Source organism: Eulemur rufifrons, chromosome 20 (genome assembly GCF_041146395.1).
Source record: "Eulemur rufifrons isolate Redbay chromosome 20, OSU_ERuf_1, whole genome shotgun sequence".
NCBI lineage: Eukaryota > Metazoa > Chordata > Mammalia > Primates > Lemuridae > Eulemur > Eulemur rufifrons.
The window spans coordinates 22,535,251-22,552,089 of NC_091002.1; the positions used below are offsets into that span (position 1 = coordinate 22,535,251).

Genomic DNA, 16,839 nt, shown 5'->3' on the forward strand with positions numbered 1-16,839 from the left:
TGTTACAGAGGACTTCTGGTTTTCAGTAGTTTGTTTTTGAGGTAAAAGATAATCTTAGTTCAAAATCATAGTTTTTTTCCTGTTTCCTGGTGTATACATAACTTCTTGTTTGGGAAATTTCTAGACCTTTAGAAGATTTTTTTGGAATGAGGGGTGTAATAAATGTTTAATTTTTTTTTCACGGGGTGGAGATTTTCAGAACTATATCTCAAGTAATAAAAAATACTGTTGCCCCATCTTTTTGACTTATAATAATGATGCTTTTCAATTTTAGATTGAAAGTATCCAGCTTATGATGGACAGTGAAACAGGTCGATCTAAAGGATATGGGTTTATTACAGTAAGTAATTGCCATGATTAACATGACTTAAAATTTTTTTGATCTAAAGAGCATAGTAAATCTATATTGGTTACTGATTGTGGGGAAAGGGAGGCATGGTTAATATTTTCAAGTACTTTAAATTAGCTTGCAGAGTGTAGCTATTTTTTAGTAAGCAGTATGTGTCTACCAAATCTGAGAATTTATTAGACTATGTTCTTGGTGTCCTGTATTATATTTAATGTTTATATATGGCCATTTTGATTAGGCAGCTCTTCATATTAATATAATTAGTTTTATGTTCATCTCTAACTTAATATGACACCTTCTTACTAAATGAAGGTCTTTTGGGGTTCTGTGTTTGTTAAAATCATTTTATATGTGTATACCTCACAACCAAGACCAGGATTGTCTTATTAAAAGTGTTTGTTGTCCAGCATGGTGGCTCATACCTGTAATCCCAACACTTTGGGAGGCAGAGGCAGGAGGACCACTTGAGGCCATGAGTTTAAGTCTAGCCTGGGCAACATAGCAAGACCCTGTCTCTACGAAGAATTAAAAAATTGGCTGGGTTTGGTGACATGCACCTGTAGTACTAGCTAGCTACTTGGGGGCTAAGGCAAGAAACTTATTTGACCAGGAGTGAGGTTACAGTGAGCTATGATCATGCCACATGCCACTTCACTCCAGCCTGGACAACAGAACGGGACTTTGTCTTGACCAAAAAAAAAAAAATAAAAAAGTGTGTGTGGCTCATGGTGGTAGCCTAGTCCAAACAGGGTTATAATTTGCAACTGGAATAATTGTGAATTCATGTGCCTGTACTTTTAAGTCTTACTTCATGATGCTATCCAAATACATGATAACATTTTTTCAAATGTGTGGTCTTGTGTTATACTTAACAAACTTTAGAGGTCCTGGAAACATTTTTAGTTTAAAATACACGTCTCCTTGAGGAAATTATAGGTGTCTCATATGCATATTTCAATGAAATGGAAACTGATTGATGTGTTGATAGAAACTGTTACTGTTCATGGGCTTTTATCTACCTCAGCATACTGGTGAAAGAGAAAACTTATTTTTAAACATAACTCACCAATATTTATTTTATTTCTATTTGGTAATTTTGATTTTACTAGGAGATGAGGTAAATTTTACTGAAAGAATGATGAGCTGTCTACTGTTGACATAGTGCTCTGTATTACAGAAAGCTATATATTGTGTTAGTTTTATGTTTTATAACTACTGTCTTCCAGTTCCTAGTTCAGTAAAAGAAAATTATTTTTAAACAGTGTGCCAGGTTAAGCAATGGAATGGGTTTTTTCCCAATCAAATTAAAACAAGAGTAGTCTGGATTAGAGTTTTATCTCTACATCCTAAAATTTAAAAAGTTTGGTTTTTTTTAGTGACAAGATCTGTCTCTGTCACCCATGCTGGAATACAGTAGCACAGTCACTGCCCACTGCAGCAGCCCCAAACTCCTGGGCTGAAGTGATCCTCATGGCTCACCCTCCTGAGTAGCTAGGACTACAGGCGCAGGCCACTTTGCCCAGCTGATTTTATTTTTCATACATGTTGGTCAGGCTGGTCTTGAACTCCTGGCCTTCTCTGTAGCTGGGATTATAGGCACAGATCGATCACCTTGCCAGTCTCTTTCTTTCATTTAAAGTACCACACCAACAAATCTAATTTGCATGAGCTAATGTTCTCATGTAGGTTTTGTTTGTAATTATGGCTTGAAATTTCTTTCATTCACTCAATACGAGATTTAACATGTCAGTATTTTTTTGTTTTGTTTGTGTATACAAATAAACAAATATACTGTACTCTCCTCCTACCCCATTACATAGTTTTCAGACTCGGAATGTGCCAAAAAGGCTTTGGAACAACTTAATGGATTTGAACTAGCGGGAAGGCCAATGAAAGTTGGTCATGTTACTGAACGTACGGATGCTTCCAGTGCTAGTTCATTTTTGGATAGTGATGAACTGGAAAGGACTGGAATTGACTTGGGAACAACTGGTCGTCTCCAATTAATGGCAAGACTTGCAGAGGGTAAGTTTTTCCTAGTGTTGTGAATGATATATTATGTGTGTAGTGGTGAAAAAGAAAGGTATCCACGCAAACTAAGAAATTGAAAAAATTTTATCTTATTTGGGAGTTGGCATTATTCTTAGGCAGCATATGTACTTTCATAGATGAAGTGCCTTGCATTAAAGTTTTAATGGAATCTGTATTATTTGTTTTGAGTACCAAAGCATAAGTTACAGTTTTCCTTTTGCTTTATGTTTATATTCTCATTCTTTTTTTTTTTTTTTTTTTTTTTGAGACAGAGTCTCGCTCTGTTGCCCGGGCTAGAGTGAGTGCCGTGGCGTCAGCCTAGCTCACAGCAACCTCAAACTCCTGGGCTTACACGATCCTACTGCCTCAGCCTCCCGAGTAGCTGGGACTACAGGCATGCGCCACCATGCCCGGCTAATTTTTTCTATATATATATTTTAGTTGGCCAGATAATTTCTTTCTATTTTTAGTAGAGACGGGGTCTCGCTCTTGCTCAGGCTGGTCTCGAACTCCTGACCTTTGAGCGATCCACCCGCCTCGGCCTCCCAGAGTGCTAGGATTACAGGCGTGAGTCACCGCGCCCGGCCTATATTCTCATTCTTAATAAATTTAGTTTCAGCTTTTATAATATTACAGTTGTCCTTGTAATTTCTTTTAGTGAGATGATTGCAGTTAGTATAAGCCCCAGAAAACTTGGTTTCTCTGCTCCTTAACACAGTAAGGAATATTCAAGACCTATTCTTTTACAGGTACAGGTTTACAGATTCCACCAGCAGCACAGCAGGCTCTGCAAATGAGTGGCTCTTTGGCATTTGGTGCTGTGGCAGGTAGGAATTGAATCTTTTCTAATTTGAAATCATTGTTTTTTCATCTAATTCGAAATTTGCCAAATTTTTGCATTCAAAAGGACTTACTGAGAATTCAATTCATCAAGTACTTTATATATATATGGCCTGTACCTTTCTACAATTCATATAAGGAAGTAGAGATATAGGATGGTATTATCCACTACCCAGAATAAGCTATCAGGATATTTTTGAACCCTGAACTCCAATTTGTAGTTGAAATTGATGTAAGTTTAGATATTTTTAAATATATCACTTTTATTGAACAACACAGGGTTTGTATTTTTTCAGTACAAAAAGTGTTTTCTTTAATGAAGCTTTATTTAAAACTATCGTAGCAAGAGTATAGAGAAAGCTGCTTTCCTAAATAGAATATACAGTTTTGAGATTATGAGGTAGGGAATGAAGTTCTTGGAGGGGGCTGAAAACTGGGCAGAATTGACAATTTAATACTATGATAATAAGGGGTTCAATTTATAAAACATTGCTTTTCCCTTTTTATGGATTAATTTGATTACTTGCAACTTGCTTTTATAGACCTTGACCCAGATCTATGATAGAATAGGATTTAATATTGAAATGTCAAAAAATATGCTTTTAGAACATATAAGAGGGCCATTTGTATTTTGCACCTTGGATGATAGAAAATTCTTATCCCAAGAAAGTATGGAAATTTCTATTTCAAATTGGTCCTTTGATCTTACGGACAAAGGTGATACTCTGAGAACATAAAATATGTAAGACCAGGGTACTGCATCTGAATATACAAAAAGGTCTGTGTGGTTGCTTCATGATCTTTTAGATTGAAAGCTCATTAATTAATTTAATTATAGGAGAGGATCATTTTTCTTTCTGTATTCTTTATTATTAAGAGAAAGAGGTCTTTTGTGGTTCCTCTTTAAGTGAATGTCCAAAAGTGTGTATCTTTAGAAAACCTGCCTTTGGTTTTGTCTTTCTGTCAGATTGGATGACTTATTTTGAAACCGGATACATAGTTTCTTTTTAGAGTTCCTCACATGTGTGTAAGTGTATCCTTATTAGAAGAAAAGGCATAACCATTGAGGCATTTTTTCTGTATTTAACAATCATTTGATAATTCGCAGATATCTCCAGGAACCCTGTCTCCAAAATGAAAACAAAATATTAGCTATTCAATTCTCTCTCTCTCTTTCTCTCTTAAATAAGACAGAGTCTTGCTTTGTTTCCTGGCATAGAGTGCAGTGGTATCATTATAATTAACAGCTCACTGCACTACAACTTCCCAATTCCTGGGCTCCTGCCTCAGCCTCGCAAGTATCTGGGACTAACTATGCCTGGCTATTTTTTCTTATTTTTTGTAGAGACGAGTCTTACTAAGTTGCTTGAGCTGGTCTTGAACTAACGACCTCAAGCAGTCCTTCTGCCCTGTCTTTCCCAAAGTGCTGAGATTATAGATGTGAGCCACTGTGCCTAGCCACAAGCCATTTAGTTCTTTACAGTGAATAAACAATCATAAAATGCCACTTGTAATGAAAGATACTAAACTCTTTACTTCCAGAAATATAACTTGGGGTTGGTTGGTTGGTTTTTTGAGACAGAGTCTCACTCTTGCCCAGGCTAGAGTGCCGTGGGGTCAGCCTAGCTCACAGCAACCTCAAATTCTTGGGCTCCAGCAATTCTACTGCCTCAGCCTCTCGAGTAGCTGGGACCATAGGCATGTGCCACCATGTCCACCTAATTTTTTCTCTATATTTTTAGTTGTCCAGTTAATTTCCTTCTATTTTTTAGTAGGGACGGGGTCTCGCTCTTGATCAGGCTGGTCTTGAACTCCTGACCTCAAGCGATCTTCCTGCCTCAGCCTCCCAGAGTGCTAGGATTACAGGCTTGAGCCACCGTGCCTAGCCAAATTTATTTTGTCTGGAAACCGTTTCCCTGTGTTGTTTCTTGTTGTTTCGCTTGTTCTTTGATCATTTAGGAAGTGTTTTTATCCATATTCTAGGTATTCTTCTAGAGAGGCTGGTGAAAATGATTTCTTCCCTGCCTTCAGGGAATTGATAAATTGTATAGGACTCATTTCTAAAGTAGCAGTGTTACAGGGTGGATACTATGTCAGATACGTTGCTCTTAGTAAACTATATATTTAGCTTAAGATTTTCACTGTTAAACATTATTACAATCATCCGCCGTTATTTCCCCTGTGTTGTATGACTGTGCACCTGTCTGGGTTCTCACTGTGTAATGTATAACAAGGTTGTCTGATTGTGGTTAACTAGAATTTTAAAGCTCCTTATGGGTTGCTGACAGTAGTCCCCACTCTGTAATATCTGTACTTTGTTATATATTCCCTTTAGTGTTGTTTATTTAGTTCATGATTTTAAAGATTGATTCTGTTTTCTTAGACTTCCCATAAATTACTACTACATTATTAACCAACACTCAGTTTTTAGGTAAATATTTATGTAACTGGATGCTTTTCCTCCAGGTGGTCATCATTAAAACCTTATATTGCTGAGTGTTCACCGTTTTGTAGGCTCTTGTCCCTTAAATCTTTTAAAGCTCTTGTTTGAAACCAAGGGTGGGTCATCACTGTATCCACATTTTATTATTCTGCCAGTTTAACAGGCCTTTTGTAAGATAGGTTAGAGTCCTTATCTTTTCATGAAACCCATGCTTTCTTCCAACAACCTGAAAAGTCATTTTTGGAATTTGGATTGAGATTTATATATATTTAAAATAGCATGGATTTCTGATACCCATACATTTTTTTCCCATTTTAGGAAAAAAATGACAAAAATAATTTAAAGTTTATTGACAGTGTTCCTATGGTCGTATCTTAAAGTTCCTTCAGTATACACCAGTTATATTTCCTCAGATCCCTGAGATGCCATTTTTGTACACCTAGGACCCAGGTAGTATATCCAATATAACTTGGGCTGCTGGTCCCTTTACATTTTTGCCCATGTTTTATGATCATTTTCTATCTCCAGTAAAATCCATATGGTAATAAAGTGTCTTTCATGTTTTAATGAAAATTAGGTTACTGAATCCAAACAATTTTATGTTCTCCATTTCTATAATGTCAAGATAGCTTTTACAACACTGTGGCAATTTTTTAGTAGTCAGACTTGGCTGCTGTTTCTCTCCCTGGCAGCTTTCTTTTCAGATGCCTTTCGCTGTACAAATGCTAATGATTGTATGAAGAAAATATATTGGTTAAAATCCATGTTTATTTTTAATACTGACTAGATATTTATATTTCTCTTGGAATTCATAAGATTATTGGACAACCTGATAGACTTTATTCCTGCCTCACTAAAATTTCAGACTAGGTCAGGAAACTATAGCCTTAGTCAAATCGTCCTTTTGGGCTGGACTTGACTAGTTAAATCTCAAAAGCCCTTTAAAAAATAATATATACATATTGTTGGAATGGTGTCTTTCCCAATGGTGATATTCCTCCCACATTGGGAAATAATTGAACATGCTTAACAGCCTTTTGATGTGTAATGCTTACAATCTTATAATTGTATAAATACCTTAAAGTATTAAATGCTTACCACCACTATTTATGATAAAATAAATACTTGAATTTCCCAAGTACTTGGAATTGAATTCTCAAGATCAGGGTTTTTCACACATTTTCTGACCGGTGTGCGCCCCTTTCCCCATTTCCCATTATTCCCAAGTGAAGAGAAGTATAGTGGAATGCACTTGAGATGTAAAAGAGCAGTAGGAATAGGAAGAGAGAGGCATACGGAAGTTTCCTAGGTTACGAGGGGAAAAGGCCCCAAAGCCTTGTCAATGAGGAATGGGGAAGGAGGTTTTGCTGCCAGGTTTTACTAAGTTCATTTGAATAAACCCTGCTGCTGTAGTCCTCTTTTATTAATGCTTTCCTGACATTTACCCTGTTAGTTGAGGCTCTTCATTGTTCCTGCACTGAGCTGTAGAATTCTCTTTTGTTATAGATTTGCAAACAAGACTTTCCCAACAGACTGAAGGTGAGTTGAACTGTTTATTCATTTTTTGTCTTTGAAATAGAATTAAATGTACTAAGACATAGTTGTCATTTGTTATAGTAATTTGGACTCAGTTTTACAGAATAGCACATAATAGTATATATATATAGTGATCTGTATTTCTTAAGACCTAACCCAAACCATCAGTGTCCCCCAAAAATGCAAATGCGCATGCTTTTTTTTGTGTGTGCTTAAAATTTTCAGCATGTATTTGGTTCATACTCATTTGTGTGTTCTGAGTGTTTATAAGTTTTATGTAGAAGTCAGGATTAAAATAAGTTTTATGTAGAAATTGGGAAATATTTCTTAATTGTCATCTTAGTAAACTAGTCTTTTCAGAACATAGAATCAGTGAGTATACTTAACATAAGGTTAGAAATCACAGTACAGGGCTGACCTTTTTCTTTGTTAAGAAATAGTATTCTGATTTCAGTGATATATTTATATAAGTCCATACCAACAGTGAGAGGTTTATCTGAAATTGCATGCACATTTCAGAGATTGAAGGCATTTATTAAAGCAGGCTATGATTTCTTGTTTTTAATTATTAAGTAAATATACCACTTTACAGGTTAGAGCATTTTGCTGTGGTGCATGTTTGGTATCACCATTTATAGAGATATGCTTAAAATTGTTTATGGAAATCACTGTATATGAAAACAGTATGTCATGTTCCATAATATTCAAGACTTAAATATACATTTTAATGTTTCCAGCAAATGAGATGGTTGTATTGAGTGCTGTTTTTATTCACAGATTTTAAAAAGAAATGGAGGATTTTCCTATTAGGTTGAGTCTGTTCTGCATTCATCTAGGTTGAACTGGAATGTTTCTGTAGTAGTTTCTTAATATTAGTATTCATAGTATAAAATTATAGTAAATTTGAGAAAGTGGGAAAATGGAGTCTTCCTCAATTGTTTTTAAGACCTTTTAGTTTTTCCAAGCATACTTCCATTTGGGGGTTTTTTTTCCTGCGATAGAGTTTTCACTGTGTTGTCGAGGCTAGAGTGCAGTGGAGTCATCATAGTTCACTGTAGCCTCCAACTCCTAGGCTCAAACAATCCTCCTGCCTCAGCCTCCTGAGTAGCTGGAAATAAAGGCACACATTACCATGCCTGGCTAATTTTTCTTGCTTTTTGTAGATAGGGGCCAGCTAAAGGTGTGGAATGCATGGCCTCAAGCAGTCCTCCCACCTGGGCCTCTTAAAATGCTAGGATTACAGGTGTGAGCCTCTGTGCCAGGCTACTTCCACTTGTTTTATGATAAGCTACACAGAGAATCTTTCTAACATTCCTCAGTAGAATTTGACATGTTATTTTAGCATTTTTGTTTTATTTTAAAGTAAAGCTTTATGAAAGCAAAACGCTTGTTCATTGAAGGAAAATGTGAAGAAGCAAAAGCACTTGTAATTCCACCAGAAAGTCATTCTTTTATGATCTGTTAAATGCACAACCCTAATTTTTGTTCATTAGACTATTTCTGATACTTCCTTAAGCAATCATTCATTTTAATTACTATAATTTCTAATGCACTGTTTTATCCTTAGCTTTGTTTGTTATTATGTATTGGATTGAAATTTGGTCAGATAATATGATTGCGGTGAGTTCTGTCACAGCTACTGGTAATATTTTTATAAATCACATAAAGCATTGGAGGAGCTATCTTAGAAAATGTCCTAACTTCAAGCCAGTATGGTTTTAAACTTTTACAGTGTTGAGTATTTTTAAGTTATAATAGTGGATATTATATGCTACTCTATTGAATGTTCTTGGTATTATGTTAAAAGACAAAATCTTTTTTAAAATGTTAATTTGATTTGTTCATAGGATTTATTTTCCTAGGACAGGAAATCTAAAATGATTTTATGCATCTTATTTAAAAATGTAATCTTTTTATACTTAAGGTTTATATATTTTTAAAAAAACTATATTTATGGCAGAAAGCTAAGAAATACCAAAGGGTGTATAGATTTATTTGGGAATTCCAAGGATTGTGTTTTTATTATCACCCTCTTCTTGGGATATAGACACCAGCAGTTGTAACAAATTCAATCTTCCCTTTTATTCTTTGTCTTTTGGGATTGATATGTATTGATTTTGTCTAATTGAATTGAGATAACACAAAGTTTCTTTTTACTTCTAAAAATAATACCTCCAAATCTCTAAATGTCTGTTTCAAAAGTTAGGTTTTCTCGGTTTTCTGGTAACTAAACAGAGTACTGACACGTTATCATTTTTGTTTTATTTTAAAGTAAAGCTTTATGAAAGCAGAACGCTTATTCATTGAAGGAAAATAAGAAATATTAGTGTAGTGAGTGACACCCTACTTGCATACTTGGGATGGGTTTTGGGGGTTTGTTGTGAATTATTTTCTATGAAACTAATTTTTCTTTCTCTCTTTTCTTTTAGCTTCAGCTTTAGCTGCAGCTGCCTCTGTTCAACCACTTGCAACACAGTGTTTCCAACTCTCTAACATGTTTAATCCTCAAACGTAAGTAATATACTTTGGTCAAATTCAAAAGAATATACTGTGAATGCTGTAATACTACTCAACTTTTCTAAGCTAGCATTGAAGACATTTTCATATAGTTCATAATAGAAACAATTCTATAATTTTGATACTTTTAAAATAAGTTTTATGTACATTGCTAATTCCTTAGGATACATTTATAAGATTGTAATTATATTAAAAGCTATGCAGGTTTTCTATTTATTTCTAAGTAGGTTTTTTTTTTTTTTTTTTGACAGAGTCTCACTCTGTTGCCTGGGATAGAGTGCTGTGGCGTCAGCTTAGCTCACAGCAACCTCAAACTCCTGGGGTCAAGCGATCCTCCTGCCTCAGCCTCCTGAGTAGCTGGGACTAGAGGCATGCGCCACCATGCCCGGCTAATTTTTTCTATATATATTTTTAGTTGTCCATATAATTTCTTTCTATTTTTAGTAGAGAAGGGGTCTCGCTCTTGTTCAGGCTGGTGTCGAACTCCTGAGATCAAAGGATCCTCCTGACTTGGCCTCCCAAAGAGTTAGGATTACAGGCGTGAGCCACTGCTCCGAGCCCCATTTTTTTCTTTGGGAAAAATTTTTTTTTTTTTTTTTTTTTTTTTGAGACAGTCTCACTTTGTTGCTCAGGCTAGAGTGAGTGCCGTGGCGTCAGCCTAGCTCACAGCAACCTCAAACTCCTCGGCTCAAGTGATCCTCCTGCCCCAGCCTCCCGAGTAGCTGGGACTACAGGCATGCGCCACTATGCCCGGCTAATTTTTCTATATATATATATTTTTAGTTGTCCATATAATTTCTTTCTATTTTTAGTAGAGACGGGGTCTCGCTCTTGCTCAGGCTGGTCTCGAACTCCTGACCTTGAGCGATCCACCCGCCTCGGCCTCCCAGAATGCTAGGATTACAGGCGTGAGCCACCGCGCCCGGCCTTTTTTTTTTTTTTTTTTTTTTTAATTTTTTAAATTTTTAAGACAGGGTCTCTTGCCCAGGCTGCAGTGCCGTGGCCCAGTCACAGCTCACTGCAGCCTCAAATTCTTGGGCTCAAATGATCTTCCCACCTCAGCCTCCCCAGTAGCTGGGACTGTAAGTACATGCCACCAAGCTGGGCTGATTTTTCTAATTTTTGTAGAGAAGGGGATCTTACTTTTCCTCAGGCTGGTCTCACATTCCTGACTTCAAGCCAGCCTCCTGCCTCAGCCTCTCAAAGTACTAATGTTTCCAAGTACCAAGCTGGTGATTGGAATGCTATTTATTAAACTATATTCTTCTCAGTGGTTTTATAAATCATGTTTATAATATACCAAATCCAATCTAATTGTAAGGGGGGGGTTGTTAATTTTGATAAATTATATTTTATACAGTGACAAGAGACAGGGTCTCTGTTTCCAGGCTGGAGTGCAGGTGTGATCATAGCTCACTGTAAGCTTTAAAGCCTGGGCTAAAGCCATCTTCCCACCTTAGCCTCCATAGTCACTGGGCCTACAGGCATGTGCCACAACATCTGGCTAATTTTTTGTCATTATTATTTTTTGTAGAGAGAGGGTCTCACTGTGTGGTCTAGGCTCATCTGGAACTCATGGCCTCAAGCCATCCTCCTCCCTTGGTCTTCCAACTGTGCCTGACTGGAAACAATGTTTTTATATATTATTTTTCTTTGCTTTCCTCCAGTGTCCTACTCTCTTTTTTAACACAAGTAATTTTTTAAATTCAGAGAATAAATATTTTGATTTTTTGATACATTTGAGAATGTATGTTTTATTAGTGTAAATAGTATTTAAAAGACCTTAATGCTTTCTTACAGAGAAGAAGAAGTTGGATGGGATACAGAGATTAAGGATGATGTGATTGAAGAATGTAATAAACATGGAGGAGTTATTCATATTTATGTTGATAAAAATTCAGCTCAGGTATTTGAATCTCTTTAATAAACCTAGGTTTATTGCTCTGTCTTAATCTTCACATGTACTTGATTCATGTTATAATCACTGTCTTCTATTGGAGTGGCTTTTTCTTGAAGGAAGCTTGTAACGTCTTGGCTAAATATACCCTCAAATAAAGACAAAAAGTAATTGAATATTTGATTAGGGTCTTATAGAGCACTTGCTGTTAATATATAAAGTTTCCTTTTAAATCTTGGCATCTTGATTATTAGGCAGCTTACAAGTCATAGAGAAAAGATAGTACAGAGCAAGTCAGGGAGTATAAGTCATTCTTTCCTGAAATTCTAGGTATACATATTGTCTAGTTTATTGAGTATGGAAAACATTTTGTGGTTATAGAGCACCAAGTTTTTCTACAGGCTGTTTGAATTTGAATAAACCCGAGTCCATGTTGTATACAGCACCATCCTTACCTTTTCTCTCCTTTTATTTACTCATTTTTTTTAGGGCAATGTGTATGTGAAGTGCCCATCAATTGCTGCAGCTATTGCTGCTGTCAATGCATTGCATGGCAGGTGGTTTGCTGGTGAGTTTGAATTTTTTTTTTTTAATTGTTATTAAGGGTCTACAACTAAGTGAAGATGCTAAACCCAACATATCTGTTTCTTTCAACAGGTAAAATGATTACAGCAGCATATGTACCTCTTCCAACTTACCACAACCTCTTTCCTGATTCTATGACAGCAACACAACTACTGGTTCCAAGTAGACGATGAAGGAAGATATAGTCCCTTATGTACATAGCTTTTTTTTCTTTCTTGAGAATTCATCTTGAGTTATCTTTTATTTAGATAAAAATAAAGAGGCAAGGGTCTACTGTCATTTGTATACAATTCCTGTTACCTTGAAAAAATAAAAATGTTAACAGGAATGCAGTGTGCTCATTCTCCCTAACTAGCAAATCCCACTGTATACAAAGCTGTTCTTTTGTTCTGCCTTTTAAAATGTTCATGTAGAAAATTACATTAAGGACCTATAGGAATAGCTCTAGGGGAACAAATGTGCTTTCTGTAAAAAGGCAGACCAGGGATGTAATGATGTTTTTAAATGTTTCAAAAGCCTAACTTTTTACACAGCAGTTAGTTACATTTCACATTTCACTAATGTTGATATTTGGTGGATGGTTTAGCAGAGGTTTCTGCAATACACATTTCGTGTATGGCAATTGAAGACAGCTAAAGGGCTGTTTGTTTAGCATCTCATCTTGCATTTTAATCAATTGGCAAGAAAGGGAGATTTCTTTTTCTTTTTCTTTTTTTTTGAGACAGAGTCTCGCTCTGTTGCCTGGGCTAGAGTGCTGTGGCATCAGCCTAGCTCACAGCAACCTCAAACTCCTGGGCTCAAGCGATCCTCCTGCCTCAGCCTCCCAAGTAGCTGGGACTACAGGCATGTGCCACCATGCCCGGCTACTTTTTTCTATATATTATTAGTTGTCCAGCTAATTTCTTTCTATTTTTAGTAGAGATGGGGTCTCGCTCTTGCTCAGGCTGGTCTCGAACTCCTGACCTGGAGCGATCCACCCGCCTCAGCCTCCCAGAGTGCTAGGATTACAGGCATGAGCCACCATGCCCGGCCAAGAAAGGGAGATTTCAAAATTAAAATACTTCTTGATGGTATCTTTTCAATTAATGTATCTGTAAAAGTTTCTTTGTAAATACTACGCATTCTGGTGTGTCTTAAGATTCCAAACAAAATGATCCCTGCATTTCCTGAAGATGTTTAGTGACAGTCTGGTAAGCAAAGCAGTCTGAGCAAGAAATAGGAAATGCAGAAATAGGTTTTGTCTGGTTGCATATAATCTTTTGCTCTTTTTAAGCTCTGTGAGCTCTGAAATATATTTTTGGGTTACTTCAGTGTGTTTGACAAGACAGCTTGATATTTCTATCAAACAAATGACTTTCATATTGCAACGATCTTTGTAAGAACCACTCAAATAAAATTCTCTTAAAAAGGCCACAAGAAATCTTCATTTTTCAAATGTTTTAAAGTCATAAAAACTTGAGAATAGACTGTTAGCTTCTTTGACTATTACTAGTAAGTATTTTAGTACTTGCTTCTTAAGGAAATCTTAGTGTGCTGAGTCTGGGGAAACTTGCCCTCAGGCTGTCCCCATCAATTCCTTCCTATCATCCTAGCATAGCACAGTACCTCTTAGGGGGGCAATACATCAAAACAGAGGGGTTTACCAAAAAGAAAACCAAACGCATTTGCCCAGGCTGTTAACCTGGGCATCTTTGTGGAAAAAAGTCTTCACTATTTAAAAGTATATACTGAGAAAAATGCCTTAATTTCAAACTGGTTTCTCAAATTGATTTAGCTATATATATATATATATAAAGGGATTTTGATCTTCCATACTGGGCAGTGGGCCTTCACCACTTACACTCTTATCTTAAAGATTAGTTATTTAATGTGAAGAAAAACTTCAAGGTTCAAGTTAACTTATTTTTCAACACCAGGCAGCATTGCTTTTTTTGTGGCAGGAACTTACATTCTCAAAATTTTTGTTTGTTTTGCAAAGTACTCCCTGCTATCTTTGCAATAACTCCCCCGACCTGAACCAGGCCTTATCAAGTTTGTTTTGTCATTCCTTTCCTGGGAACTGGGCAAGCAAACGTGGCCTCTTGTAGTTGATCTCATCTGTTAAAACAGGTGGCCAAAATTTGTCAGTTGCCATAAAGTTTTAAATTTGGTTTATAAATGATGTTCAAAGGAAATGCAATGTTTAGTAAATGCAGTAATGTGATACATAGAATATGGTTCAAATGGCTATTCTGAGTGAAATCCTTTAGGTCATCAAACTCCTGAGACTTTCACTTTGGTTGGAAAATCTGTAGCTGCAACAGCTAATGTGGATTTCCTGTGCAACTCAGTGTCCCAAAATGTCCTAAGTTCTGAAGACATTTTGAAGGAGCAGTTCAGGTCAGAAAATCCGTTAAGGCCTATGTGGGCAGATGAGGGACACTTGCTCATTACTACAGAAGCTACTGCGCACCAAGCCAATTAATGGAATCCTGTGAAGGGCCAGTTAATACTGTTTGCATCATTGACGGCTGGTTAGAAAATCTGGGATTTAGCCAGTTGAGAAGCTAGGACTGGGGCTGACATTCTTAGTTTGTTTCACAGTGAATAAATTGTTCTTTCTGATGAAGCAGGCAGCTGTATGTGAAGAACAGGATAAACAACATTGTTTTGGAAATAAGTTATAACTTCTTTTTGTAGTGTTTGACCTTGAGGAAATCTAAACTTACAAATCTCACATTTTTTTTGAATCTCAGATTTTTACCTTTAAAAGGGAGATAAAAGCACTAACCTTACAGGTTTTAGTTTACTATAATCTATGCGAGGTACCAGGCACACCAAAATTTTCCAGTTGTGGATTAAGAAAGTCAGGCTTTGGGAAACAGCAACCCTACTCATCAGCACACTTTTTAGTTTAGAAGATCTTTGGCAAAGCTGAATAGGCTGAGAGTGAGAAGAAAATAATTCCTCCATCAGACACACTCAAGACTACTCAAAGACTTTGTTTTATTACAGTATATGGGCTGGGATTGATGAGAAGGTGTAGATGTAGTGGGCAACCACTGCGATGGTTAGCACCGGATGCCCATCCCGATGGCCATGAATGTGCCAAATGTTCCGCCACTCTGCATCATGGTTTTCCCAATGCCGCCCATCAGCTCCCGACCCCGCATTCCGATCCTGAGGAGGAAACCAAGATGGGGCCATTTGGGAACAAAAATACAGGGAAGACTATTACCTGCCCCTTTCTAGTCTGCTGCTAACAATGAGTCAAGCACTTCTTAAGTCTGGCATTCCCTATATCTTATTTGCCACTTATCGGACATTATCTTTTCCCATCATGACGAGTAAAAACAAGGAAAAGAACCCAACAGTTTATTTGGGGCACTCTTCTGATTACCAACTTTAAGTCTGAGTGAGGCAACAGATGCAATGTAAAGTACACTGGCAGGGAAAACAGCTTTTGGGACTGGTTTTGCCTCCAGGGCATATATGTTCCAATAGAGACAGCTGTCTTAGATGGTTTTCTGGTGTTAATGAGTTTGGAGTCAGACCTGGGTTCAAGACCCTGCTCTGCAATTTATTGGCTCTGTCAAATGTAAAATAGACATGAAAAGATTGTTTACATGATCTTTTTGATTCAAGTATAGTATTTAGCACAGTGCTTAATGTAAAGTGCTCTGTAAACGGGAATGTATAGGCTGGAAAAACAGAAATAATAGCCTCTAAATGTGAAAATGACCTTCTTCAGAGTATAAAGTATCTGTATCCTCTCTGCATCCTGTTCCCAGGATAGTAAAACCGCTCAACAAGTTCGCTTTGTTGTACCCAATTGCAAATAAAAATACCAGTAGTAATAACCAGCTACTGAGCATTTAATGTGCCAGACTGTGTGCAAAGTGTGCTGATTGTGATTGTTACAGTTCTATGGAGGTGTTACTGTCCTCATCCTACACTTAAGGAGACCCACTATCCCACTTGCCTAAAATCACCGAACAAGTAAGAAAAGGCCAGAAACCATTTTTACTCTAGATCTCAGAATCTTAAACACTGACGCTTCCCATCTGTCCTTGTGGACTGAAGGTGGTTAGGAAATCGGTTTCAATCGCTAGAGGACAGCCAGGGAAGTAGAAGTAAGTAGGCTCTGTTCAGGCTCCCAACCGAGTGAGGTGGGGTGGGAAGGATCAGTAGTCCCACCCAGAGATCACTGCCCGCGCTCCTCACCTGAGACAGGAAAAGGTGCCGAAGAGCGCCCCGGCCGCCATGCCCACGGCGCAACCCATCACAAAGCCCATCTTCACGCGGTCGAAGCAGCTTGGCTGAGATTGTCCGTAGGGACCCACGGCCACCGGCATCTGCAGGGTGCGAGGGATAGGGAAATGTGGGCCCAGACGCCAGGTCAAGAGTCCGGCGGGGACGGAGACGGCGGGTGGGGAGAGGACCCAAGGGTTCGGGAAAAGTTAGGGAAGAAAAATCAGCGCATAGCCCTACTCCACCACCCTTTTTGCGTCCAGGCCCCACGCCGCGCGACGACGCAGGGTTCGGACCGCCCCACCTCACCTCGCTCGCGGCCTCGGTCGCTCAGCTCTGCGTCTCACACGGAAAGCGGAGAGGAGGGCGCTCGAGGCCCGAGGAATCCCTTCCGGAGCGCGAGAAAGTACT

General features: G+C 37.7%; 3 protein-coding genes across 10 annotated transcripts in view; 2 read left to right on the plus strand and 1 right to left on the minus strand.

The window, feature by feature from the left end:
- The window catches only part of RBM39 (RNA binding motif protein 39), a 31,009-nt gene extending 17,410 nt beyond the window's left edge, over window positions 1-13,599 (plus strand). For 5 of the 7 annotated variants that reach the window (XM_069496361.1, XM_069496364.1, XM_069496365.1 and 2 more), the window contains 8 exons: window positions 275-340; window positions 2,170-2,374; window positions 3,130-3,207; window positions 7,152-7,202; window positions 9,629-9,710; window positions 11,517-11,622; window positions 12,103-12,181; window positions 12,271-13,599. In XM_069496361.1, coding sequence (XP_069352462.1) covers window positions 275-340; window positions 2,170-2,374; window positions 3,130-3,207; window positions 7,152-7,202; window positions 9,629-9,710; window positions 11,517-11,622; window positions 12,103-12,181; window positions 12,271-12,371 — 768 coding nt within the window. In that variant the 3' untranslated portion in view covers window positions 12,372-13,599. The remainder of the gene's footprint in view (window positions 1-274; window positions 341-2,169; window positions 2,375-3,129; window positions 3,208-7,151; window positions 7,203-9,628; window positions 9,711-11,516; window positions 11,623-12,102; window positions 12,182-12,270) is intronic. The other 2 variants (XM_069496362.1, XM_069496367.1) reach the window with 1 other exon arrangement.
- The window catches only part of CPNE1 (copine 1), a 410,662-nt gene that overhangs the window by 337,924 nt on the left and 55,899 nt on the right, over window positions 1-16,839 (plus strand). The gene's annotated exons all lie outside the window — the stretch shown is intronic.
- ROMO1 (reactive oxygen species modulator 1) lies at window positions 15,160-16,793 on the minus strand. Of its 2 annotated transcripts, none has more exons than XM_069496082.1 (3): window positions 16,738-16,793; window positions 16,402-16,532; window positions 15,160-15,357 (listed from the first exon to the last, which is right to left on the minus strand). In XM_069496082.1, the coding sequence occupies exons 2-3, from the start codon at window positions 16,530-16,532 to the stop codon at window positions 15,249-15,251; spliced, it is 240 nt and encodes a 79-aa protein (XP_069352183.1). In that variant the 5' UTR covers window positions 16,738-16,793; the 3' UTR covers window positions 15,160-15,248. The 2 variants fall into 2 exon arrangements, with proteins under 2 accessions (XP_069352183.1, XP_069352184.1); XM_069496083.1 differs by having other exon boundaries at window positions 16,733-16,782.